At 43.2% G+C, this 25,873-nt stretch overlaps 3 protein-coding genes across 9 annotated transcripts in view; 1 reads left to right on the forward strand and 2 right to left on the reverse strand.

Annotated features, from left to right (window-relative positions):
* The window catches only part of LOC124280507 (centrosomal protein of 72 kDa-like), a 34,457-nt gene extending 25,374 nt beyond the window's left edge, over positions 1-9,083 (forward strand). Inside the window, exons 13-15 of the mRNA XM_046716446.1 lie at positions 5,110-5,248; positions 5,875-5,989; positions 8,555-9,083. Of these exons, the coding sequence (XP_046572402.1) occupies positions 5,110-5,248; positions 5,875-5,989; positions 8,555-8,735 (435 nt within the window). The 3' untranslated portion in view covers positions 8,736-9,083. The remainder of the gene's footprint in view (positions 1-5,109; positions 5,249-5,874; positions 5,990-8,554) is intronic.
* A 1,657-nt stretch (positions 9,084-10,740) lies between these two features.
* LOC124280508 (dynein heavy chain-like) lies at positions 10,741-12,738 on the reverse strand. 7 transcript variants are annotated; one of them, XM_046716453.1, is made up of 2 exons: positions 12,286-12,738; positions 10,741-11,894 (listed from the first exon to the last, which is right to left on the reverse strand). In XM_046716453.1, the coding sequence occupies exons 1-2, from the start codon at positions 12,362-12,364 to the stop codon at positions 10,822-10,824; spliced, it is 1,152 nt and encodes a 383-aa protein (XP_046572409.1). In that variant the 5' UTR covers positions 12,365-12,738; the 3' UTR covers positions 10,741-10,821. The 7 variants fall into 7 exon arrangements, with proteins under 7 accessions (XP_046572409.1, XP_046572408.1, XP_046572407.1 ...); XM_046716452.1 differs by having other exon boundaries at positions 12,244-12,738; XM_046716451.1 differs by having other exon boundaries at positions 12,118-12,738.
* Positions 12,739-15,471: 2,733 nt separating this feature from the next.
* The window catches only part of LOC124280511 (cleft lip and palate transmembrane protein 1-like protein), a 41,719-nt gene continuing 31,317 nt past the window's right edge, over positions 15,472-25,873 (reverse strand). The window contains 5 exon segments of the mRNA XM_046716455.1: positions 15,472-16,665; positions 17,621-17,736; positions 18,022-18,066; positions 18,356-18,411; positions 20,891-20,925. Coding sequence (XP_046572411.1) covers positions 16,584-16,665; positions 17,621-17,736; positions 18,022-18,066; positions 18,356-18,411; positions 20,891-20,925 — 334 coding nt within the window. The 3' untranslated portion in view covers positions 15,472-16,583.

Consider the following 25,873-nt stretch of genomic DNA (forward strand, 5'->3'; position numbering starts at 1 on the left):
GCAGTGTTAGGATGGTTCATCTAAGGCAGCAGTGCTAGGATGGTCCATCTAAGGCAGCAGTGCTAGGATGGTCCATCTGAGGCAGCAGTGTTAGGATGGTCCATCTGAGGCAGCAGTGTTAGGATGGTCCATCTAAGGCAGCAGTGTTAGGATGGTCCATCTGAGGCAGCAGTGTTAGGATAGTCCATCTGAGGCAGCAGTGTTAGGATAGTCCATCTGAGGCAGCAGTGTTAGGATGGTCCATCTGAGGCAGCAGTGTTAGGATGGTCCATCTGAGGCAGCAGTGTTAGGATGGTCCATCTGAGGCAGCAGTGTTAGGATGGTCCATCTAAGGCAGCAGTGTTAGGATGGTCCATCTAAGGCAGCAGTGTTAGGATGGTTCATCTAAGGCAGCAGTGTTAGGATGGTCCATCTAAGGCAGCAGTCCTAGGATGGTCCATCTAAGGCAGCAGTGTTTGGATGGTTCATCTAAGGCAGCAGTGCTAGGATGGTCCATCTAAGGCAGCAGTGCTAGGATGGTCCATCTAAGTCAGCAGTGTTAGGATGGTTCATCTAAGGCTGCAGTGTTAGGATGGTTCATCTAAGGCAGCAGTGCTAGGATGGTCCATCTAAGGCAGCAGTGCTAGGATGGTCCATCTAAGGCAGCAGTGTTAGGATGGTTCATCTAAGGCAGCAGTGCTAGGATGGTTCATCTAAGGCAGCAGTGCTAGGATGGTTCATCTAAGGCAGCAGTGCTAGGATGGTCCATCTGAGGCAGCAGTGCTAGGATGGTCCATCTAAGGTAGCAGTGTTAGGATGGTTCCTCTAAGGCAGCAGTGCTAGGATGGTTCATCTAAGGCAGCAGAGGTAGGATGGTTCATCTAAGGCAGCAGTGTTGGGATGGTTCATCTAAGGCAGCAGTGTTAGGATGGTTCATCTAAGGCAGCAGTGTTAGGATGGTTCATCTAAGGCAGCAGAGGTAGGATGGTTCATCTAAGGCAGCAGTGTTAGGATGGTTCATCTAAGGCAGCAGTGTTAGGATGGTTCATCTAAGGCAGCAGAGGTAGGATGGTTCATCTAACGCAGCAGTGGTGTTAGGATGGTCCATCTAAGGCAGCAGTGTTAGGATGGTCCATCTAAGGCAGCAGTGTAAGGATGGTTCATCTAAGGCAGCAGTGCTAGGATGGTTCATCTGAATCAGCAGTGTTAGGATGGTTCATCTGAGGCAACAGTGTTAGAATGGTTCATCTAAGGCAGCAGTGTTAGGATGGGTCTTCCAAGGCAGCAGTGTTAGGATGGTTAATCTAAGGCAGCAGTGTTAGGATGGGTCATCTGAGGCTGCAGTGCTAGGATGGTCCATCTAAGGCAGCAGTGTTAGGATGGTCCATCTAAGGCAGCAATGTTAGGATGGTTCATCTAAGGCAGCAGTGTTAGGATGGTCCATCTAAGGCAGCAATGTTAGGATGGTTCATCTGAGGCAACAGTGTTAGAATGGTTCATCTAAGGCAGCAGTGTTAGGATGGGTCTTCCAAGGCAGCAGTGCTAGGATGGTTAATCTAAGGCAGCAGTGTTAGGATGGGTCATCTGAGGCTGCAGTGCTAGGATGGTCCATCTAAGGCAGCAGTGTTAGGATGGTCCATCTAAGGCAGCAATGTTAGGATGGTTCAAGGCAGCAGTGTTAGGATGGTCCATCTAAGGCAGCAGCAGGATGTTAGGATGGGATGGTCCATCTAAAGGCAGCAATGTGTCTGAGGCAACAGTGTTAGAATGGTGCATCTAAGGCAGCAGTGTTAGGATGGGTCTTCCAAGGCAGCAGTGGGTCATCTCTGAGGCTGCAGTGCTAGGATGGTCCATCTAAGGCAGCAGTGTTAGGATGGTGGTTCATCTAAGTCCATCTAAGGCAGCAGTGTTAGGATGGTTCATCTGAGGCAACAGGATGGTTCTGAGAATGGTGCATCTAAGGCAGCAGTGTTAGGATGGGTCTTCATCTAAGGCAGCAGTGTTAGGATGGTTCATCTAAGGCAGCAGTGTTAGGATGGGTCATCTGAGGCTGCAGTGCTAGGATGGTCCATCTAAGGCAGCAGTGTTAGGATGGTTCATCTAAGGCAGCAGTGTTAGGATGGTTCATCTAAGGCAGCAGTGCTAGGATGGTTCATCTAAGGCAGCAGTGCTAGGATGGTTCATCTAAGGCAGGTGCAGGGATGGTCCATCTGAGGCAGCAGTGCTAGGATGGTCCATCTAAGGTAGCAGTGTTAGGATGGTTCATCTAAGGCAGCAGTGCTAGGATGGTTCATCTAAGGCAGCAGAGGTAGGATGGTTCATCTAAGGCAGCAGTGTTGGGATGGTTCATCTAAGGCAGCAGTGTTAGGATGGTTCATCTAAGGCAGCAGTGTTAGGATGGTTCATCTAAGGCAGCAGAGGTAGGATGGTTCATCTAAGGCAGCAGTGTTAGGATGGTTCATCTAAGGCAGCAGTGTTAGGATGGTTCATCTAAGGCAGCAGAGGTAGGATGGTTCATCTAACGCAGCAGTGGTGTTAGGATGGTCCATCTAAGGCAGCAGTGTTAGGATGGTCCATCTAAGGCAGCAGTGTAAGGATGGTTCATCTAAGGCAGCAGTGCTAGGATGGTTCATCTGAATCAGCAGTGTTAGGATGGTTCATCTGAGGCAACAGTGTTAGAATGGTTCATCTAAGGCAGCAGTGTTAGGATGGGTCTTCCAAGGCAGCAGTGTTAGGATGGTTAATCTAAGGCAGCAGTGTTAGGATGGGTCATCTGAGGCTGCAGTGCTAGGATGGGATGGTCCATCTAAGGCAGCAGTGTTAGGATGGTCCATCTAAGGCAGCAATGTTAGGATGGTTCATCTAAGGCAGCAGTGTTAGGATGGTCCATCTAAGGCAGCAATGTTAGGATGGTTCATCTGAGGCAACAGTGTTAGAATGGTCCATCTAAGGCAGCAGTGTTAGGATGGGTCTTCCAAGGCAGCAGTGCTAGGATGGTTAATCTAAGGCAGCAGTGTTAGGATGGGTCATCTGAGGCTGCAGTGCTAGGATGGTCCATCTAAGGCAGCAGTGTTAGGATGGTCCATCTAAGGCAGCAATGTTAGGATGGTTCATCTAAGGCAGCAGTGTTAGGATGGTCCATCTAAGGCAGCAGTGTTAGGATGGGTCATCTGAGGCTGCAGTGCTAGGATGGTCCATCTAAGGCAGCAGTGTTAGGATGGTCCATCTAAGGCAGCAATGTTAGGATGGTTCATCTGAGGCAACAGTGTTAGAATGGTGCATCTAAGGCAGCAGTGTTAGGATGGGTCTTCCAAGGCAGCAGTGTTAGGATGGTTAATCTAAGGCAGCAGTGTTAGGATGGGTCATCTGAGGCTGCAGTGCTAGGATGGTCCATCTAAGGCAGCAGTGTTAGGATGGTCCATCTAAGGCAGCAATGTTAGGATGGTTCATCTAAGGCAGCAGTGTTAGGATGGTCCATCTAAGGCAGCAGTGTTAGGATGGGTCATCTGAGGCTGCAGTGCTAGGATGGTCCATCTAAGGCAGCAGTGTTAGGATGGTCCATCTAAGGCAGCAATGTTAGGATGGTTCATCTAAGGCAGCAGTGTTAGGATTGTCCATCTAAGGCAGCAGTGTTAGGATAGTTCATCTAAGGCAGCAGTGTTAGGATGGTCCATCTGAGGCAGCAGTGTTAGGATGGTTCATCTGAGGCAGCAGTGTTAGGATGGTCCATCTAAGGCAGCAGTGTTAGGATGGTCCATCTAAGGCAGCAATGTTAGGATGGTTCATCTAAGGCAGCAGTGTTAGGATAGTTTATCTAAGGCAGCAGTGTTAGGATGGTCCATCTGAGGCAGCAGTGTAAGGATGGTTCATCTAAGGCAGCAGTGTAAGGATGGTTCATCTAAGGCAACAGTGCTAGGATGGTCCATCTAAGGCAGCAGTGTTAGGATGGTCCATCTGAGGCAGCAGTGCTAGGATGGTAAAAAGTAGGCCGGGTGTTGGGAAGAGCAATGTTGACATTGATGTTGCTGATGATGCTGATGTTGATAGCAGTGTTAGGATGGTCCATCTGAGGCAGCAGAGGTAGGATGGTCCATCTAAGGCAGCAGTGTTGGGATGGTCCATCTAAGGCAACAGTGTTAGGATGGTCCATCTGAGGCAGCAGTGTAAGGATGGTCCATCTGAGGCAGCAGTGTAAGGATGGTTCATCTAAGGCAGCAGTGCTACGATGGTCCATCTAAGGCAGCAGTGTTAGGATAGTTCATCTAAGGCAGCAGTGTTAGGATGGTCCATCTAAGGCAGCAGTGTTAGGATGGTTCATCTAAGGCAGCAGTGTAAGGATGGTTCATCTAAGGCAGCAGTGCTAGGATGGTCCATCTAAGGCAGCAGTGTTAGGATGGTCCATCTGAGGCAGCAGTGCTAGGATGGTAAAAAGTAGGCCGGGTGTTGGGAAGAGCAATGTTGACATTGATGTTGCTGATGATGCTGATGTTGATATGGATGTTTACACTGATACTGATGTTTATACTGATACCGATGTTTATGCTGATACCGATGTTTATACTGATACAGATGTTTATACTGATACGGATGTTAATGCTGATACTGATGTTTATACTGATACAGATGTTTATGCTGATACTGATGTTTATGCTGATACGGATGTTTATGCTGATACGGATGTTTATACTGATAGAGATGTTTATGCTGATACGGATGTTTATGCTGATACGGATGTTTACACTGATACTGATGTTTATACTGATACAGATGTTTATGCTGATACGGATGTTTATGCTGATACAGATGTTTATGCTGATACTGATGTTTACACTGTTACGGATGTTTATACTGATACAGATGGTTATGCTGATATGGATGTTTATGCTGATACTGATGTTTATACTGATACAGATGTTTATGCTGATACTGATGTTTATACTGATACGGATGTTTATGCTGATACGGATGTTTATGCTGATACTGATGTTTATGCTGATACTGATGTTGAAGTTGATATTGATGTTGGTACTGATGTTTATGCTGATGTTGAAGTTGATACTGATGATGATGCCAGTATTCAAACTGATGATGATTTTGATGCTGATGTTAAAACTGATGTTGATATTCCAGGAGACCTTACGCGACCAGCTTGACAAGTACGTAAGTGAAAATCGGCGTTTGGGTAAGAAGCTGGACAGCCAGGATACTCTGTCAAGTTATCAGGGAGGTGCTGCTTCCTCCATGTCTGTTGTCAACCAGACACAACTAGGTAGGACACACACCCTGACACTACAGCTCTTGTATGTTTGTTTGTTGTTTATGCTGCACTCAGCAATATTCGAGCTATTTGGCGGCAGGCTGTAAATAATTGAGTTGACACGAGACAATCATGAGCATCAATCTAAGCAATTGGGATACGATCCCATGTGTCAACCAAGTCAGAGTCTGACCACCTCTTACAACAAGCTTGGGTTGCTGAAGACCAATTCTAACTGAAATCTTCACAGGTACTGCAGCTGAAGGGGGTATTGTACAGCTCCGACCTAATTCACAGCTATATTGTCATGTCTCATGTGTATCAAGGTATTCAATATACTGATATATTCCAATACTGTGCCAATATCACATACTTTTGGATATATAAGTATCATTATAGCCTAGTCCTGTTTTCTATGACAAGACCTAAAGCCTTGATGCCCACCTGTTTCTATGACAAGACCTGAAGCCTTGATGCCCACCTGTTTCTATGACAACACCTGAATCCTTGATGCCCACCTGTTTCTATGACAAGACCTGAATCCTTGATGCCCACCTGTTTCTATGACAAGACCTGAATCCTTGATACCCACCTGTTTCTATGACAACACCTGAAACCTTGATGCCCACCTGTTTCAGATGATCTGCAGCGGCAGAATGATGCTCTGCAGCGCGAGATTGAGGGTCTGCGAGGGAGACTCAAACAGTTCGCTCAGATGCAGGAGCTGGCAAACATGCTGCAGGACAGTCACAAGTAAGTCAGTAGTCGCAAGTGGGTCACAGGTCACAGGTCACAGGTGAGTAGTAGGTCAGGGGTCATCACAGTTACCATGAATGGGGCACAATGCAAATACAAGAAATAGTTAAGATCAGGTTTTCCTGTTACAACATTAGCTGTAAAGAGCTATTATTCCAGTGTTATTAAGAACAAGACAGACAAATAATAACATGTCTTGATAACAATACATGACAAATTGGTAAGTTTTTACTGAAATGAGAGAAAATCAGTGGATATCAGTTATCATGTTTACACGTGTGACATAGGACCAGTACTGAGGAAGTCTTTAGAAACCACTGCGTCGTTTACATTTCCCAAAAGCATTCTCTGTTCCGATCCAGACTTTCTTACTGAGATTTTACCTCGGTTGTCCTGCTGTAAGCTGATGGTTTTTGTGAGGAGAGTAATACGTATGGGGATACATTGTCACCAGTAGATGTGTACCATGGTGTGTGAGGAGAGTAATACGTATCGAGATACATTGTCACCAGTAGATGTGTACCATGGTGTGTGAGGAGAGTAATACGTTTTGAGATACATTGTCACCAGTAGAGGTGTACCATGGTGTGTGAGGAGAGTAATACGTATCGAGATACATTGTCACCAGTAGAGTTGTACCATGGTGTGTGAGGAGAGTAATACGTATCGAGATACATTGTCACCAGTAGAGGTGTACCATGGTGTGTTAGGAGAGTAATACATATCGAGAAACATTGTCACCAGTAGAGGTGTACCATGGTGTGTGAGGAGAATAATACGTATCGAGATACATTGTCACCAGTAGATGTGTACCATGGTGTGTGAGGAGAGTAATACGTATGGGGATACATTGTCACCAGTAGAGTTGTACCATGGTGTGTGAGGAGAGTAATACGTATCGAGATACATTGTCACCAGTAGAGGTGTACCATGGTGTGTTAGGAGAGTAATACATATCGAGATACATTGTCACCAGTAGATGTGTACCATGGTGTGTGAGGAGAATAATACGTATCGAGATACATTGTCACCAGTAGAGGTGTACCATGGTGTGTGAGGAGAGTAATACGTATCGAGATACATTGTCACCAGTAGAGGTGTACCATGGTGTGTGAGGAGAGTAATACGTATCGAGATACATTGTCACCAGTAGAGGTGTACCATGGTGTGTGAGGAGAGTAATACGTATCGAGATACATTGTCACCAGTAGATGTGTACCATGGTGTGTTAGGAGAGTAATACGTATGGGGATACATTGTCACCAGTAGAGGTGTACCATGGTGTGTGAGGAGAGTAATACGTTTGGGGATACATTGTCACCAGTAGAGGTGTACCATGGTGTGTGAGGAGAGTAATACGTATGGGGATACATTGTCACCAGTAGATGTGTACCATGGTGTGTGAGGAGAGTAATACGTATCGAGATACATTGTCACCAGTAGAGGTGTACCATGGTGTGTGAGGAGAGTAATACGTATGGGGATACATTGTCACCAGTAGAGGTGTACCATGGTGTGTGAGGAGAGTAATACGTTTGGGGATACATTGTCACCAGTAGAGGTGTACCATGGTGTGTGAGGAGAGTAATACGTATGGGGATACATTGTCACCAGTAGATGTGTACCATGGTGTGTGAGGAGAGTAATACGTATCGAGATACATTGTCACCAGTAGAGGTGTACCATGGTGTGTGAGGAGAATAATGTGATGAGATACATTGTCACCAGTAGATGTGTACCATGGTGTGTGAGGAGAGTAATATCGTATCGATGGGGATACATTGTCACCAGTAGATGTGTACCATGGTGTGTGAGAGAGAGTAATACGTGAGATGTACGAGATACATTGTCACCAGTAGAGGTGTACCATGGTGTGTGAGGAGAGTAATAATGATGGGGATACATTGTCACCAGTAGATGTGTACCATGGTGTGTGAGGAGAGTAATATCGATGTCGAGATACATTGTCACCAGTAGAGGTGTACCATGGTGTGTGAGGAGAGTAATAATGATGGGGATACATTGTCACCAGTAGAGGTGTACCATGGTGTGTGAGGAGAGTAATTGTCACCAGTAGATGATACATTGTCACCAGTAGATGTGTACCATGGTGTGTTAGGAGAGTAATACATATCGAGATACATTGTCACCAGTAGAGGTGTACCATGGTGTGTGAGGAGAGTAATACGTTTGGGATACATTGTCACCAGTAGAGGTGTACCATGGTGTGTGAGGAGAGTAATACGTATCGAGATACATTGTCACCAGTAGATGTGTACCATGGTGTGTGAGGAGAATAATACGTATCGAGATACATTGTCACCAGTAGAAATGTACCATGGTGTGTGAGGAGAGTAATACGTATGGGGATACATTGTCACCAGTAGAAATGTACCATGGTGTGTGAGGAGAGTAATAAGTATGGGGATACATTGTCACCAGTAGATATGTACCATGGTACCATTTTTATACAACTGTGGATCATGGAGACCACGATATTCTATACAGACTGTCTCTTACAGGAATAGTTCCATGTATTAAGATGAATATTGATGTTGTCAGATCGCTCGTGCAGACCAACGACCATCTGCTGAAGGAGTTAAGTGACACTCGACACCGACACTCAGAGGAGGTCAATCAGCTACACTGGAGCTACGATCAGCTGAAGAAGACCATGAGTTACATCCCTTCCCATAACAACTCCAGCATGTCGGCTGCACTGTACACCGACACCCAGAGCTGAGGACACTTGGCCACGTGTTCTGCTGATACACAAGGAACCTCATACCCCGGTTGACCTCATATTGTGTGGAACAGTCCTGTCAGGTCAGCTTTGAGAAGCCTAAATATATAAATGTCAACTGAGGGACTTCTTACAGAATTCAGCCATTTCTGATAACCACCTTTTCAAGACCAATTTTAGATAAAATGGCTCAGTCTGTCCAAATGTGAAGCCATTCATGCTTTTCTTCAGAGACAATTGATTTGTCTTGAGTTGGAGGAAGCGTGCTGAATGTCTCCTTGAACATAGATGGAACTTTGTCAGTTAGCTGTAGAACATTATTATCATTATTCACATACCAAATGACACTCATATATTACCTGGTGATTCACATACCAGACCTTCAGTCTTGCCGTTTTCTTACCTGTCCACTGTCCCTGGAGCCTTCACATACCAAATGACACTCATATATTACTGAGTGATTCACATACCAGGCCTTCAGTCTTGCAGTATTCCTACCTGTCCACTGTCCCTGGGGCCTTCACATACTAAATGACACTCATATATTACAGAGTGATTCACATACCAGGCCTCAAGTCTTGCTGTATTCCTACCTGTCCATTCTACCTGGGGCCTTCACATACCAAATGACACTCATATATTACAGAGTGATTCACATACCAGGCCTCCAGTCTTGCTGTATTTCTACCTGTCCACTGTACCTGGGGCCTTCACATACCAAATGACACTCATATATTACAGAGTGATTCACATACCAGGCCTCCAGTCTTGCAGTATTCCTACCTGTCCACTGTCCCTGGAGCCTTCACATACCAAATGACACTCATATATTACAGAGTGATTCACATACCAGGCTTTAAGTCTTGCTGTATTCCTACCTGTCCACTGTCCCTGGGGCCTTCACATACCAAATGACACTCATATATTACTGAGTGATTCACATACCAGGCCTTAAGTCTTGCTGTATTCCTACCTGTCCACTGTCCCTGGGGCCTTCACATACCAAATGACACTCATATATTACAGAGTGATTCATATACCAGGCCTTCAGTCTTGCTGTATTCCTACCTGTCCACTGTCCCTGGGGCCTTCACATACCAAATGACACTCACATATTACAGAGTGATTCACATGCCAGGCCTTCAGTCTTGCTGTATTCCTACCTGTCCACTTTGTAGGCCTGTGTGACTTTCAGATGCAGTCAGTAATGTAGATACTATGATATCCGTAATGACAACTGGAGTCTGCTGTTGGCCGTTGGCCGTATCTAGTATTAACCAACTGGTCTGCCTCCTCACTTTCTACTGCCTGTATGAACCAAAGAAATCAGTGTATTGAATGTACATGTATTGTGTATTGTATGAATCTGTACAGTGTATTATTTATTGTGATGATTGTTTGAATATTTCTACTATTGTACAAATTAAACCCGATGCAACCTCTTCCCACTGACTGATGTCTTGGTGCAGCCCAAGCCAGACAGCTGACACAATGTAGTGCAGAGTTACCTCCCTTGGATGAGAAGATCTGCTTGTTGATTGTTCATAGTGTGGAATCTAGAGCTTCTAACTTGAATGCACATTTATGCCCATCACTTGATTTCTTGCCATCCATGTAGCATTCCTTCCAGCATTCCTTCCCTCAAGGAGGCTTTCCAGCCTGAGTGAGTGAGTGATCAGCACCAGGTTCCAGCTGGCAAACTAGTGGTTGAGAGTGAGACAGTATGAAACCCAGTGACCGACAATAGTATTTGGAGGCATAGGTAGTAATGTCACATCTGCTGGTCGCTGTTTTAATCCAGCAGTTCCCCTGATAATGGGCCTGGGGTTGGCGACACCATACCCATTACGTGTGTGTTTTACCTGACAAAGTGTATCACCCATAGTAAGATGCTACACTGGGAATTGCCAGAAATATTACAAAATCTGCAAATAAACCCCAACACATCACTCTCACTCACTCACAGTGGTGTCATCCAATGAAATACCATGCAGAATCAACAAGGTCAAGGCCAAGATCCTTTATTTAGGTACAAAATATCTGACAGTAAACCTTATCTGATGAAAGTAAGAGTAAATCACAGTTGTTACATTGATACATTCCAGGAAGTCATTGACACTTTGTGGGCAGCTGGACACGTGCTTCCAGCTGTATCAACATGTATCCTGTACAGTGTCATGGTTGCAGTTGTATCAACAACATGTGTCCTGTACGGTGTCAAGGTTGCAGTTGTATCAACAACATGTATCCTGTACGGTGTCAAGGTTGCAGTTGTATCAACATGTATCCTGTACAGTGTCAAGGTTGCAGTTGTATCAACAACATGTATCCTGTACAGTGTCATGGTTGCAGTTGTATCAACAACATGTATCCTGTACAGTGTCATGGTTGCAGTTGTATCAACAACATGTATCCTGTACAGTGTCAAGGTTGCAGTTGTATCAACAACATGTATCCTGTACAGTGTCAAGGTTGCAGTTGTATCAACAACATGTATCCTGTACAGTGTCATGGTTGCAGTTGTATCAACAACATGTATCCTGTACAGTGTCAAGGTTGCAGTTGTATCAACAACATGTATCCTGTACAGTGTCATGGTTGCAGTTGTATCAACAACATGTATCCTGTACGGTGTCAAGGTTGCAGTTGTATCAACAACATGTATTCTGTACAGTGTCAAGGTTGCAGTTGTATCAACATGTATCCTGTACAGTGTCAAGGTTGCAGTTGTATCAACAACATGTATCCTGTACAGTGTCAAGGTTGCAGTTGTATCAACAACATGTATCCTGTACAGTGTCAAGGTTGCAGTTGTATCAACAACATGTATCCTGTACAGTGTCATGGTTGCAGTTGTATCAACAACATGTATCCTGTACAGTGTCATGGTTGCAGTTGTATCAACAACATGTATCCTGTACAGTGTCAAGGTTGCAGTTGTATCAACAACATGTATCCTGTACAGTGTCAAGGTTGCAGTTGTATCAACAACATGTATCCTGTACAGTGTCAAGGTTGCAGTTGTATCAACAACATGTATCCTGTACAGTCTCAAGGTTGCAGTTGTATCAACAACATGTATCCTGTACAGTGTCATGGTTGCAGTTGTATCAACAACATGTATCCTGTACAGTCTCAAGGTTGCAGTTGTATCAACATGTATCAACAACATGTATCCTGTACAGTCTCAAGGTTGCAGTTGTATCAACAACATGTATCCTGTACGGTGTCAAGGTTGCAGTTGTATCAACAACATGTATCCTGTACAGTGTCAAGGTTGCAGTTGTATCAACAACATGTATCCTGTACAGTGTCATGGTTGCAGTTGTATCAACAACATGTATCCTGTACAGTGTCAAGGTTGCAGTTGTTTCAACAACATGTATCCTGTACAGTGTCAAGGTTGCAGTTGTATCAACAACATGTATCCTGTACGGTGTCAAGGTTGCAGTTGTATCAACAACATGTGTCCTGTACGGTGTCAAGGTTGCAGTTGTATCAACCACATGTATCCTGTACAGTGTCAAGGTTGCAGTTGTATCAACAACATGTATCCTGTACAGTGTCATGGTTGCAGTTGTATCAACAACATGTATCCTGTACAGTGTCATGGTCACGGTCATGGTCATGTTACATCACTTCCTTATGTGGCATTTAGAAGCTGACATGATGAAGAGGAACACTTTATATGGATAGACAACTTCTTTGTTGCAGTAGATGCGACGTTTCGGTGGAGATCCTAACACCGTTGTCATTTGTTGGATCAGACAAACACAAACAAATTTCAAACTAAAATCAGGATTTCTAACAATTAGTAATCTTCCTATAATGTTTGTGGCAAAGCTATCTGTAGGAAACAATGCAACTGTATCAGGCTGCAAGGGTTCAGACTCGGGGAGGAGGTTAGACATGCAAGAGGTAGGTGAAACTTAAGGTCAGACATGCAAGAGGTAGGTGAAACTTAGGGTCGGCCATGCAAGAGGTAGGTGAAACTTAAGGTCAGACATGCAAGAGGTAGGTGAAACTTAGGGTCGGCCATGCAAGAAAAGCGGGAAAATTAAGGTCAGACATGCAAAAAGTAGGTCAGACATGCAAGAGATAGGTGAGATTTGAGGCAAGACTTCTTTTTAGACTTGGTTTATAAATCAAAATACACCTGCACTACAAAAACATGATACACAAAAACACATGAGAGAATTGACAAACTTACATTTTCCCAAATACAAATTTTCCAAAGTTAATATGGTTAAAACCATAAACATAAGTCTCTACCAATGAAAAAACCAATCATCGCACTGCGTACAGTGTTAATCACCATAGTGGACATGTACCCTATACACTTGAGTTGCCCGGATCAGGTTACTAATAGGGACCAAATATGCAGATAATTTTAACAGCAGTTGCTAAAAAAGACCCTGGATCAGAATATAGGGAAACATCAACTGAAGTTTTATCCCCAACACCAAGAAGCCCTCTCCAACACCAAGAAGCCCTCCCCAACACCAAGAAGCCCTCCCCAACTCCAAGAAGCCCTCTCCAACACCAAGAAGCCCTCCCCAACACCAAGAAGCCCTCCCCAACACCAAGAAGCCCTCCTCACACAGACTACAATAATCGTGACAGTGTATGTTCTGCATTACCTGTATCATGTGCTGTGTTTCTGCGATCTAGTCTGATCAACTGTCACACCCATACTTGGATCAGGCAAGAGAAACACAATGTGAAACAAAAGAAACCCACTGGACCAGTCAGGCATCATGTTTAAACAAGTGAGTGAGTGATTTTAATTTTACGCTGCACTCAGCAATATTCCAGCTATATGGCGTCGGTGTGTAAATTATCGCGTCTGGACCAGACAATCCAGTAAGCTACTTCAAAGCGGTGTTAAATGTCCCTGATGTTGTGACTGCTGGTGACCTTTTTGTGTATTGCAGAAATGTCAATGACGACCATGCTTCTGTTGTTGGTAGCGATATTTTACTTCACCATGATATAATGGTTGATGAGATTGTAGGTGTTATTGATGCCCTGAAGTAGGTACAGGCGTCTCGACCTGATGTTAAAATATGGCAGAAATGTTTCATAATTAATTTCTGTTGTGGTGCCTTTCCGGATGTTTGGATAAGAAGCATTGCTCCTCCATTAGAAGGGTGTATGGATAAGAAGCATTGCTCCTCCATTAGAAGGGTGTCTGGATAAGAAGCATTGCTCCTCCATTAGAAGGGTGTTTGGATAAGAAGCATTGCTCCTCCATTAGAAGGGTGTTTGGATAAGAAGCATTGCTCCTCCATTAGAAGGGTGTCTGGATAAGAAGCATTGCTCCTCCATTAGAAGGGTGTATGGATAAGAAGCATTGCTCCTCCATTAGAAGGGTGTATGGATAAGAAGCATGGATCCATTAGAAGGGTGTATGGATAAGAAGCATTGCTCCTCCATTAGAAGGGTGTATGGATAAGAAGCATTGCTCCTCCATTAGAAGGGTGTATGGATAAGAAGCATTGCTCCTCCATTAGAAGGGTGTTTGGATAAGAAGCATTGCTCCTCCATTAGAAGGGTGTTTGGATAAGAAGCATTGCTCCTCCATTAGAAGGGTGTTTGGATAAGAAGCATTGCTCCTCCATTAGAAGGGTGTTTGGATAAGAAGCATTGCTCCTCCATTAGAAGGGTGTCTGGATAAGAAGCATTGCTCCTCCATTAGAAGGGTGTCTGGATAAGAAGCATTGCTCCTCCATTAGAAGGGTGTATGGATAAAGCATTGCTCCTCCATTAGAAGGGTGTATGGATAAGAAGCATTGCTCCTCCATTAGAAGGGTGTTTGGATAAGAAGCATTGCTCCTCCATTAGAAGGGTGTATGGATAAAGAAGCATTGCTCCTCCATTAGAAGGGTGTATGGATAAGAAGCATTGCTCCTCCATTAGAAGGGTGTTTGGATAAGAAGCATTGCTCCTCCATTAGAAGGGTGTATGGATAAGAAGCATTGCTCCTCCATTAGAAGGGTGTTTGGATAAGAAGCATTGCTCCTCCATTAGAAGGGTGTATGGATAAGAAGCATTGCTCCTCCATTAGAAGGGTGTATGGATAAGAAGCATTGCTCCTCCATTAGAAGGGTGTTTGGATAAGAAGCATTGCTCCTCCATTAGAAGGGTGTATGGATAAGAAGCATTGCTCCTCCATTAGAAGGGTGTATGGATAAGAAGCATTGCTCCTCCATTAGAAGGGTGTATGGATAAGAAGCATTGCTCCTCCATTAGAAGGGTGTATGGATAAGAAGCATTGCTCCTCCATTAGAAGGGTGTATGGATAAGAAGCATTGCTCCTCCATTAGAAGGGTGTATGGATAAGAAGCATTGCTATCTGTAAATAATCGAGTCTGGACCAGACAATCCAGTGATCAACAGCATGAGCATCGATCTATGCAATTGGGAACCGATGACATGTGTCCACCTGGCAGTACAACTGCGTCACCGTGTACAGAGGATTCACACCAGATATTCATCACAATAATCACATCAAGTTAAAAACAAACACAAAATGATAATATTTTCAATCTAGTTTTGTCAGTTTTAAGACGAACAATGCCACACCATATGAGACATATCAAGCTGGATTTCAAGCCATGATATGCACAGATCTTAACATGTCAACTCCTGAATACAGTTACATGTCAACTCCTGAATACAGTTACATGTCAACTCCTGAATACAGTTACATGTCAACTCCTGAATACAGTTACATGTCAACTCCTGAATACAGTTACACGAAATGTTCAACTTTCTTTAACAATGTCCAGAATTAAAATCTGCTTCCCCTTTCTATCTCCATCCTGTACAACAGACATGTGACAAGGTGAACGTACAGTGCGTACTGTATCCCTGTCACAAACTCAGGCTTCTGGAGTGATATGTTTGGCAGAGTTACTTACATTCGCTAATTTACGTTGAAATGTTATGAGAAACATGACAATTTGTATTCCAGAGCAGGTTGAATACTCAGGTGACCAACTGGTAGAAATAGATCATCCCAGTAATGACGGACCCTGAAGGTAGCAGGACACAAGATACAGCTGGCAGTGGCTGCTGGAAGCCAGACAGTGCACAGATGCTGTGTACAACCAGACAGTGCACAGATGCTGTGTACAACCAGACAGTGCACAGATGCTGTTTACAACCAGACAGTGCACAGATGCTGTGTACAACCAGACAGTGCACAGATGCTGTGTACAACCAGACAGTGCACAGATGCTGTGTACAACCAGAAAGGGCACAGATGCTGTTTACAACGTGTCTGTGTTGACAAGCACACAGCCATGGAAGGGCTAAGATGTCTGCTGACGGTAAACATCCAGACATCAGCATATAAAACAATCTTGCCAACAATCAACAATAACATACAGCTAAATACCCCCCATGACAATCAACAATAACGTACAGCTAAATACCCCCCATGACAATCAACACTAACGTACAGCTAAATACCCCCCATGACCAGGTCGATGACATGGATTTCAAGATGCAGGTCTTCATGGCCTGAACAATGATGCCAATAAATACTGTGAAATAATGGGTCTCTGAACTCTACTGTTACAGAGATACACCACAAAATGTCGCCCTCGACAACTGCATCAAACACATACCCTCCTAAACTATCATTTACATATCTGTAACAACACTACTGATGGTCGCTACAATGATGATATAAAAACTTTGGAATGGAACATTTTCCCTATATTTCCAGTCTAAACAGAAACTTTGATATCCACATTGGATTTTCAGAAGAAGATGAGATAGAGATCAGTTGGATCACGTCAAGATGAAATGCAAGGTCAGCAGTTTTTCCAATATGGTGTCTCAGTTTGTCTTCTTGACTTTGTCTTCCTGCTGGAAGGACTGGCCGTACTCGTTGACCCGTGTCTTGTCCACAGGGTAGAGCCTGGAATCATGGCAGGAAATTGTTTCATAAAACCTCTTCCTGACACCCATCCATCTCTACTCTAACATCAGCGTCAAATATCTAACTATATATATGTTCATATCAGAAGCAAGTGTTTATGATCATATCTTGTAAATCATGAAGTCTCTGCAAGCCTCTCCTGCTCACTTTAACATGGGACACTTTGATATCATGATGTCAGGTGTGTTGTCATGTCAGGTGTGTTGTCATGTCTGGCATGTTGTCACATCAGGTGTGTTTTGTTGTCATGTCAGGTGTGTTGTCAAGTCAGGTGTGTTGTCATGTCAGGTTAGTTGTCACGTCAGGTGTGTTATCACGTCAGGTGTGTTGTCATGTCGGGTGTGTTGTCATGTCTGGCATGTTGTCAGGTGTGTTGTCACGTCAGGTGTGTTGTCATGTCTGGCATGTTGTCAGGTGTGTTGTCACGTCAGGCATGTTGTGTTGTCATGTCAGGTGTGTTGTCAAGTCAGGTGTGTTGTCATGTCAGGTTAGTTGTCACGTCAGGTGTGTTGTCACGTCAGGTGTGTTGTCACATCAGGTGTGTTGTCACGTCAGGTGTGTTGTCATGTCAGGTTAGTTGTCACGTCAGGTATGTTGTCAAGCCAGGTGTGTTGTCACATCAGGTGTGTTGTCATGTCAGGTGTGTTGTCATGTCTGGCATGTTGTCAGGTGTGTTGTCACGTCAGGTGTGTTGTGTTGTCATGTCAGGTGTGTTGTCATGGCAGGTGTGTTGTCATGTCAGGTGTGTTGTCACGTCAGGTGTGTTGTCATGTCAGGTGTGTTGTCAAGTCAGGTGTGTTGTCATGTCATGTATGTTGTCACGTCGGGTGTGTTGTCATGTCAGGTGTGTTGTCATGTCAGGTGTGTTGTCATGTCAGGCATGAACATTTCCGTTCTTCATAAAAGCCTAAAAGAATAATGAAAATATACCAACCATCTTTGGTATAAGTAGATCAGGAAGACCACATCGTCCCGGAAACAGGCAAGTCTGTGAGCAGTTGGCATGGTGATGATGAAGGCAAACACATCATCAATAAATGTGTTGAATGCCTACAAAACATCAAATAATATATGTTGAGATATCAACAGAGACTGAGGTTAGCAGGTGCTTGTGGTCTTCTATTGATGTCATGGTGTCATGGTACTATAGATTTCAAGGTGTCATGGATGTCATGCTGCTGTGGATAGCAGAGTGTTGTGCATTCAGGTAGCTGTGAATGTCATGGTGCTGTGGATATCTTGGACAACACAAACAAAATATACGGAGAGCTTCATTATCGTCCTGATATCGCCATTACAAAGTCTGTGGCAACAACACCTGACAATCGTACTTACTTTGTACATGAAAGCCCTCCATGGCAGATGAGCTACTGATTTCAGCTGGAAACAACAGAAAATAGTTTAGAACGTCCATTAATACAACGTTACTGTTCTGATATTAGTGTCCGATGGTACCTTGTCTATTTTCATCGCCACGAATGACAACTTAATATGGTAGACAACCTTACTCTCACCAAGATCGGTAACAATTCAATACATCTACAGTAGTTACTGTCCTGGGATAGCTGACAGTTTACAGTTTACAGTCGAGAGTTGACAGTCCCCCGTGAATCTCCCAGTGTTTGACTTGGACCCTGTAGTTGAGGGGTTCCACAGGTGGGCAACTCACCTTATAATTAACAAACAACTGTGGTAACATGAAGATGAAGCCAAATGCATACACCCCTGCAAACAGAAATCCAGCATTAGAACAACAGCAGAAACAACAGACTACTGAAAACAGATGAACAAGAGACTTTTACATCCTCCTGATATCTCTCCCCGCTGTGATATTGCTGGAATATTGCTAAAATCAAACTCACTCACTCTGATATCTCTCAATACATGCTCATTATAATCAGATTTTCTAGTCTATTGAGGGGCGGTGGGGTAGCCTAGTGGTTAAAGCGTTCGCTCGTCATGCCGAAGGCCCGGTGTAGCAGGCCATTTCTCCCCGGTCTAAACTTTCCCCGGGGAGAATCTGGCCTAGGCCAAACTTTTTTGTCCTAGGATATTGTTTCCCAGGGGAAAGTTTGGGCTAGGCTAAAGTTCCCTCCCCCCACCCCCAAAGGCCAAAGTTTCCCCGGGGAAGGTTTGGCCAGGGGGAAAGTTTGGCCTGTTACACCAGGTTCGATGCAATCCTACTATCCTGGATAGTAGGATAGTGTACAATGTTTGCAAGTCCTCAGATGACCTCTAGCATTAGACTCTGGATAGTAGGATAGTGTACAATGTCTGCTAGTCCTCAGATGACTTCTAGCATTAGACTCTAGATAGTAGGATAGTGTACAATGTCTCCTAGTCCTCAGATGACTTCTAGCATTAGACTCTAGATAGTAGGATAGTGTACAATGTCTGCTAGTCCTCAGATGACCTCTACCATTAGACTCTGGATAGTAGGATAGTGTACAATGTCTGATAGTCCCCAGATGACCTCTAGCTTTAGACTCTAGATAGTAGGATAGTGTACAATGTCTGATAGTCCTCAGATGACCTCTACCATTAGACTCTGGATGGTAGGATAGTGTACAATGTCTGATAGTCCCCAGATGACCTCTAGCTTTAGACTCTAGATAGTAGGATAGTGTACAATGTCTGCTAGTCCTCAGATGACCTTTACCATTAGACTCTGGATAGAAGGATAGTGTACAATGTCTGCTAGTCCTCAGATGACCTCTAGCATTAGACTCTGGATAGTAGGATAGTGTACAATGTCTGCTAGTCCCCAGATGACCTCTAGCTTTAGACTCTAGATAGTAGGGTAGTGTACAATGTCTGCTAGTCCTCAGATGATCTCTACCATTAGACTCTAGATAGTAGGATAGTGTACAATGTCTGCAAGTCCTCAAATGACTTCTAGCATTAGACTCTAGATAGTAGGATAGTGTACAATGTCTGCTAGTCCCCAGATGACCTCTAGCATTAGACTCTGGATAGTAGGATAGTGTACAATGTCTGCTAGTCCTCAGATGACTTCTAGCATTAGACTCTAGATAGTAGGATAGTGTACAATGTCTGCTAGTCCTCAGATGACTTCTAGCATTAGACTCTAGATAGTAGGATAGTGTACAATGTCTGCTAGTCCCCAGATGACTTCTAGCATTAGACTCTAGATAGTAGGATAGTGTACAATGTCTGCTAGTCCTCAGATGACGTCTAGCATTAGACTCTAGATAGTAGGATAGTACAAGGCTATCCTCAGATGACCTACATTAGACTCTGGATAGTAGGATAGTGTACAATGTCTCAGATGACCTCTAGCATTAGACTCTAGATAGTAGGATAGTGTACAATGTCTGCTAGTCCCCAGATGACCTCTAGCATTAGACTCTGGATAGTAGGATAGTGTACAATGTCTGCAAGTCCTCAGATGACTTCTAGCATTAGACTCTAGATAGTAGGATAGTGTACAATGTCTGCAAGTCCTCAGATGACTTCTAGCATTAGACTCTAGATAGTAGGATAGTGTACAATGTCTGCTAGTCCTCAGATGACCTCTAGCATTAGACTCTAGATAGTAGGATAGTGTACAATGTCTGCTAGTCCCCAGATGACTTCTAGCATTAGACTCTAGATAGTAGGATAGTGTACAATGTCTGCTAGTCCCCAGATGACCTCTAGCATTAGACTCTAGATAGTAGGATAGTGTACAATGTCTGCTAGTCCTCAGATGACGTCTAGCATTAGACTCTAGATAGTAGGATAGTGTACAATGTTTGCTAGTCCTCAGATGACCTCTAGCATTAGACTCTAGATAGTAGGATAGTGTACAATGTCTGCTAGTCCCCAGATGACTTCTAGCATTAGACTCTAGATAGTAGGATAGTGTACAATGTCTGCTAGTCCTCAGATGACTTCTAGCATTAGACTCTAGATAGTAGGATAGTGTACAATGTCTGCTAGTCCCCAGATGACCTCTAGCATTAGACTCTAGATAGTAGGATAGTGTACAATGTCTGCTAGTGCCCAGATGACTTCTAGCATCAGACTCTGGATAGTAGGATAGTGTACAATGTCTGATAGTCATCAGATGACCTCTAGCATTAGACTCTGGATAGCAGGATAGTGTACAATGTCTGCTTGTCCTCAGAAGACAACCTCTAGCAATGGACAGGCTGACTCTGGATAGCAGGATAGTGTAATGATCACCAAGGTTGCTACTCACCATTAACAGAACTGTGTATACACCAGGAATACCAGCTGGAAATAACAAAACAATTAACATCACCATGTGTCTGTCATTGTTTCAGTTACAGGACTGCATAAAAGACTTGATTGATGTTTGAGAGTTGTAAATAACATAGCTAACTGGTCTGACAATATATTTAATATTTTGAGACGCTCCACATAATCTTTCTCCATTCCAACAAGGGTCAACACTTCAGCAAAAACACATCTATTTAGGTGTGAACAGGGAACTAATTGTCTAATCATCTTTTCCTTCCAGTTGTGACACAATGAAGAATGTCTGACAACAGCAACAAGGAAAAGCAGACTTTCCTCTGACACAGGGGTTTACAAATATTGACATTTGTTGCATGAAATAAGAGGAGGAACATTTGAATGCAGTCAGCTATGAGCCTGAGAGAGCTGTCTGACAGTTACTTAATAGCTATATCATTCATGTCCAGGCAAAACCTGCCAGCTAATACAAGACAACCCTTGAACACACAACACAATCCCTTGAACATACAACACAATCCCTTGAACATACAACACAATCCCTTGAACATACAACACAATCGTTCAACATACAACACAGCCTCTTAAACATACAACACAATCCCTTGAACATACAACACAGCCCCTTGAACATACAACACAATCCCTTGAACATACAACACCATCCCCTCAACATACAACACAGCCCCTTGAACATACAACACAATCCCTTCAACATACAACACAATCCCATGAACATACAACAGAACCCCTTGAACATACAACACAAACCCTTGAACATACAACACAGCCCCTTCAACATACAACACAATCCCTTGAACATACAACACAATCCCTTCAACACACAACGCAATCGTTCAACACAATCCTTGAACATACAACACAGCCCCTTGAACATACAACACAATCCCTTCAACATACAACACAATCCCTTCAACATACAACACAATCCCTGGAACATACAAAACAGCCCCTTGAACATACAACACAATCGTTCAACACAATCCTTTCAACATACAACACAATCCCTTGAACATACAACACAGCTCCTTGAACATACAACACAATCCCTTCAACATACAACACAATCCCTTCAACATACAACAGAACCCCTTGAACATACAACACAATCGTTCAACATACAACACAATCCCTTGAACATACAACACAAACCCTTGAACATACAACACAGCCCCTTGAACATACAACACAATCGTTCAACACAATCCTTGAACATACAACACAATCCCTTGAACATACAACACAGCCCCTTCAACACACAACACAATCCCTTCAACATACAACACAATCCCTGGAACATACAAAACAGCCCCTTGAACATACAACACAATCGTTCAACACAATCCTTGAACATACAACACAATCCCTTGAACATAGAACACAGCTCCTTGAACATACAACACAATCCCTTCAACATACAACACAATCCCTTGAACATACAACAGAACCCCTTGAACATACAACACAATCCCTTGAACATACAACACAAACCCTTGAACATACAACACAGCCCCTTGAACATACAACAGAACCCCTTGAACATACAACACAATCCCTTGAACATACAACACAATCCCTTGAACATACAACAGAACCCCTTCAACATACAACACAATCCTTCAACATACAACACAATCGTTCAACACAATCCTTGAACATACAACACAATCCCTTGAACATACAACACAGCCCCTTGAACATACAACACAATCCCTTGAACATACAACACAATCCCTTGAACATACAACGCAATCCCTTGAACATACAACACAATCCCTTCAACATACAACACAATCCCATCAACATACAACACAATCCCTTGAACATAGAAAACAGCCCCTTGAACATACAACACAATCCCTTGAACATACAACACAATCCCCTTGAACATACAACACAATCCCTTGAACATACAACACAGCCCCTTCAACATACAACACAATCCTTCAACATGCAACACAATCCCTTCAACATACAACACAGCCCCTTCAACATACAACACAATCCCTTCAACATACAACACAACCCCTTCAACATACAACACAATCCCTTCAACATACAACACAATCCCATGAACATACAACAGAACCCCTTGAACATACAACACAAACCCTTGAACATACAACACAACCCCTTCAACATACAACACAATCCCTTGAACATACAACACAGCCCCTTCAACATACAACACAATCCCTTCAACATACAACACAATCCCATGAACATACAACAGAACCCCTTGAACATACAACACAAACCCTTGAACATACAACACAATCCCTTGAACATACAACACCATCCCTTGTACATACAACTGAACCCCTTGAACATACAACACAATCCTTGAACATACAACACAATCCCTTGAACATACAAGACAATCCCTTGAACATACAAGACAATCCCTTGAACATACAACACAGCCCCTTGAACATACAACACAATCCCTTGAACATACAACACAATCCCTTGAACATACAACACAATCCTTGAACATACAACACAATCCCTTGAACATACAACAGAACCCCTTGAACATACAACACAATCGTTCAACATACAACACAATCGTTCAACACAATCCTTTCAACATACAACACAATCCCTTGAACATACAACACAGCTCCTTGAACATACAACACAATCCCTTCAACATACAACACAATCCCTTCAACATACAACAGAACCCCTTGAACATACAACACAATCGTTCAACATACAACACAATCCCTTGAACATACAACACAAACCCTTGAACATACAACACAGCCCCTTGAACATACAACACAATCGTTCAACACAATCCTTGAACATACAACACAATCCCTTGAACATACAACACAGCCCCTTCAACACACAACACAATCCCTTCAACATACAACACAATCCCTGGAACATACAAAACAGCCCCTTGAACATACAACACAATCGTTCAACACAATCTTGAACATACAACACAATCCCTTGAACATACAACACAGCTCCTTGAACATACAACACAATCCCTTCAACATACAACACAATCCCTTGAACATACAACAGAACCCCTTGAACATACAACACAATCCCTTGAACATACAACACAAACCCTTGAACATACAACACAGCCCCTTGAACATACAACAGAACCCCTTGAACATACAACACAATCCCTTGAACATACAACACAATCCCTTGAACATACAACAGAACCCTTCAACATACAACACAATCCTTCAACATACAAATACAATCGTTCAACACAATCCTTGAACATACAACACAATCCCTTGAACATACAACACAGCCCCTTGAACATACAACACAATCCCTTGAACATACAACACAATCCCTTGAACATACAACGCAATCCCTTGAACATACAACACAATCCCTTCAACATACAACACAATCCCATCAACATACAACACAATCCCTTGAACATAGAAAACAGCCCCTTGAACATACAACACAATCCCTTGAACATACAACACAATCCCCTTGAACATACAACACAATCCCTTGAACATACAACACAGCCCCTTCAACATACAACACAATCCTTCAACATGCAACACAATCCTTCAACATACAACACAGCCCTTCAACATACAACACAATCCCTTCAACATACAACACAACCTCCTTCAACATACAACACAATCCCTTCCAACATACAACACAATCCCATGAACATACAACAGAACCCTTTGAACATACAACACAAACCCTTGAACATACAACACAACCCCATTCAACATACAACACAATCCCTTGAACATACAACACAGCCCCTTCAACATACAACACAATCCCTTCAACATACAACACAATCTGTCTGCTAGTCCCCAGATGACTTCTAGCATTAGACTCTAGATAGTAGGATAGTGTACAATGTCTGCTTGCTAGTCCCCAGAACCCCTTGAACATACAACACAAGCCATAGACATACAACACAATCCTTGAACATACAACACCATCCCTTGTACATACAGCTGAACCCCTTGAACATACAACACAATCCTTGAACATACAACACAATCCCTTGACTTCTTTGAGACAATCCCTTGAACACACAAGACAATCCTTGAACATACAACACAGCCCCTTGAGACATACAACACCATCCCTTGTACATACAACTGAACCCCCTTTGAACATACAACACATAACCTTGAACGCCACAACTACAATCCATGAACACACATCCTCGAACATAAGACAACTCTTTGAACATACAAGATACAACTCGTTGAACATACAACACAGCCCCCTTGAACATACAACACAAACTCCTTTGAAACATACAACACAATCCCTTGAACATACAACACAATCCTTGAACATACAAATACAATCCCTTTGAACATACAATGTCCCACAATCCATGAACATACATAACACAACCCCTTCAACATACAACACAATCCTTGAACATACAACACACAAACCCTTGAACATACAACACAGCCTTGAACCTGCAACATACAACTTGAACCCTACTTCAACATACAACACTATCCCTTGAATATACAACACAATCCGCTTGAACATACAACACAGAACCCCCTTCAACATACAACACAATCTCTTCAACATACAACACAATCCTTCAACACACAACCTTGAATATGCAACACAGTCCTTGATCATCCCAACACAATCCCTTCAACATACAACACAATCCCTTGCTTACAATCCCACACAAACGCCTGAAATACAGCACAACCTTGAACATACCAACGCAACCTCTTGAACATACAACACAATCGCTGGAACATACGGCACGATCCATGAACATCGGCATACAACGCAATCCCATGAAAATACAACAACACAATCCCTTGGACGCTGTACAACACAATCCCTTCTTGAACATACAACACAGCCCCTTTGAACATACAACACAATCCCTTGAACATACAACACCAGCCTTTTCAACGTACAACAACAATCCCTTCAACAT

The sequence above is a fragment of the Haliotis rubra genome, unplaced genomic scaffold, assembly GCF_003918875.1.
Source record: "Haliotis rubra isolate DU_JTF1 unplaced genomic scaffold, ASM391887v1 Scf269, whole genome shotgun sequence".
Taxonomy (NCBI): Eukaryota; Metazoa; Mollusca; class Gastropoda; order Lepetellida; family Haliotidae; genus Haliotis; species Haliotis rubra.

Excerpts from the sequence above, each read along its gene's own strand:
- LOC124280508 (XM_046716447.1), bottom strand. The coding sequence starts at position 12,364 with ATGACCATGACCGTGACCATGACACTGTACAGGATACATGTTGTTGAT. Across the intron at positions 11,856-11,949 it reads CTTGACACCGTACAGGATAC|ATGTTGTTGATACAACTGCA; the intron begins ATGTTGTTGATA and ends TGTACAGGATAC.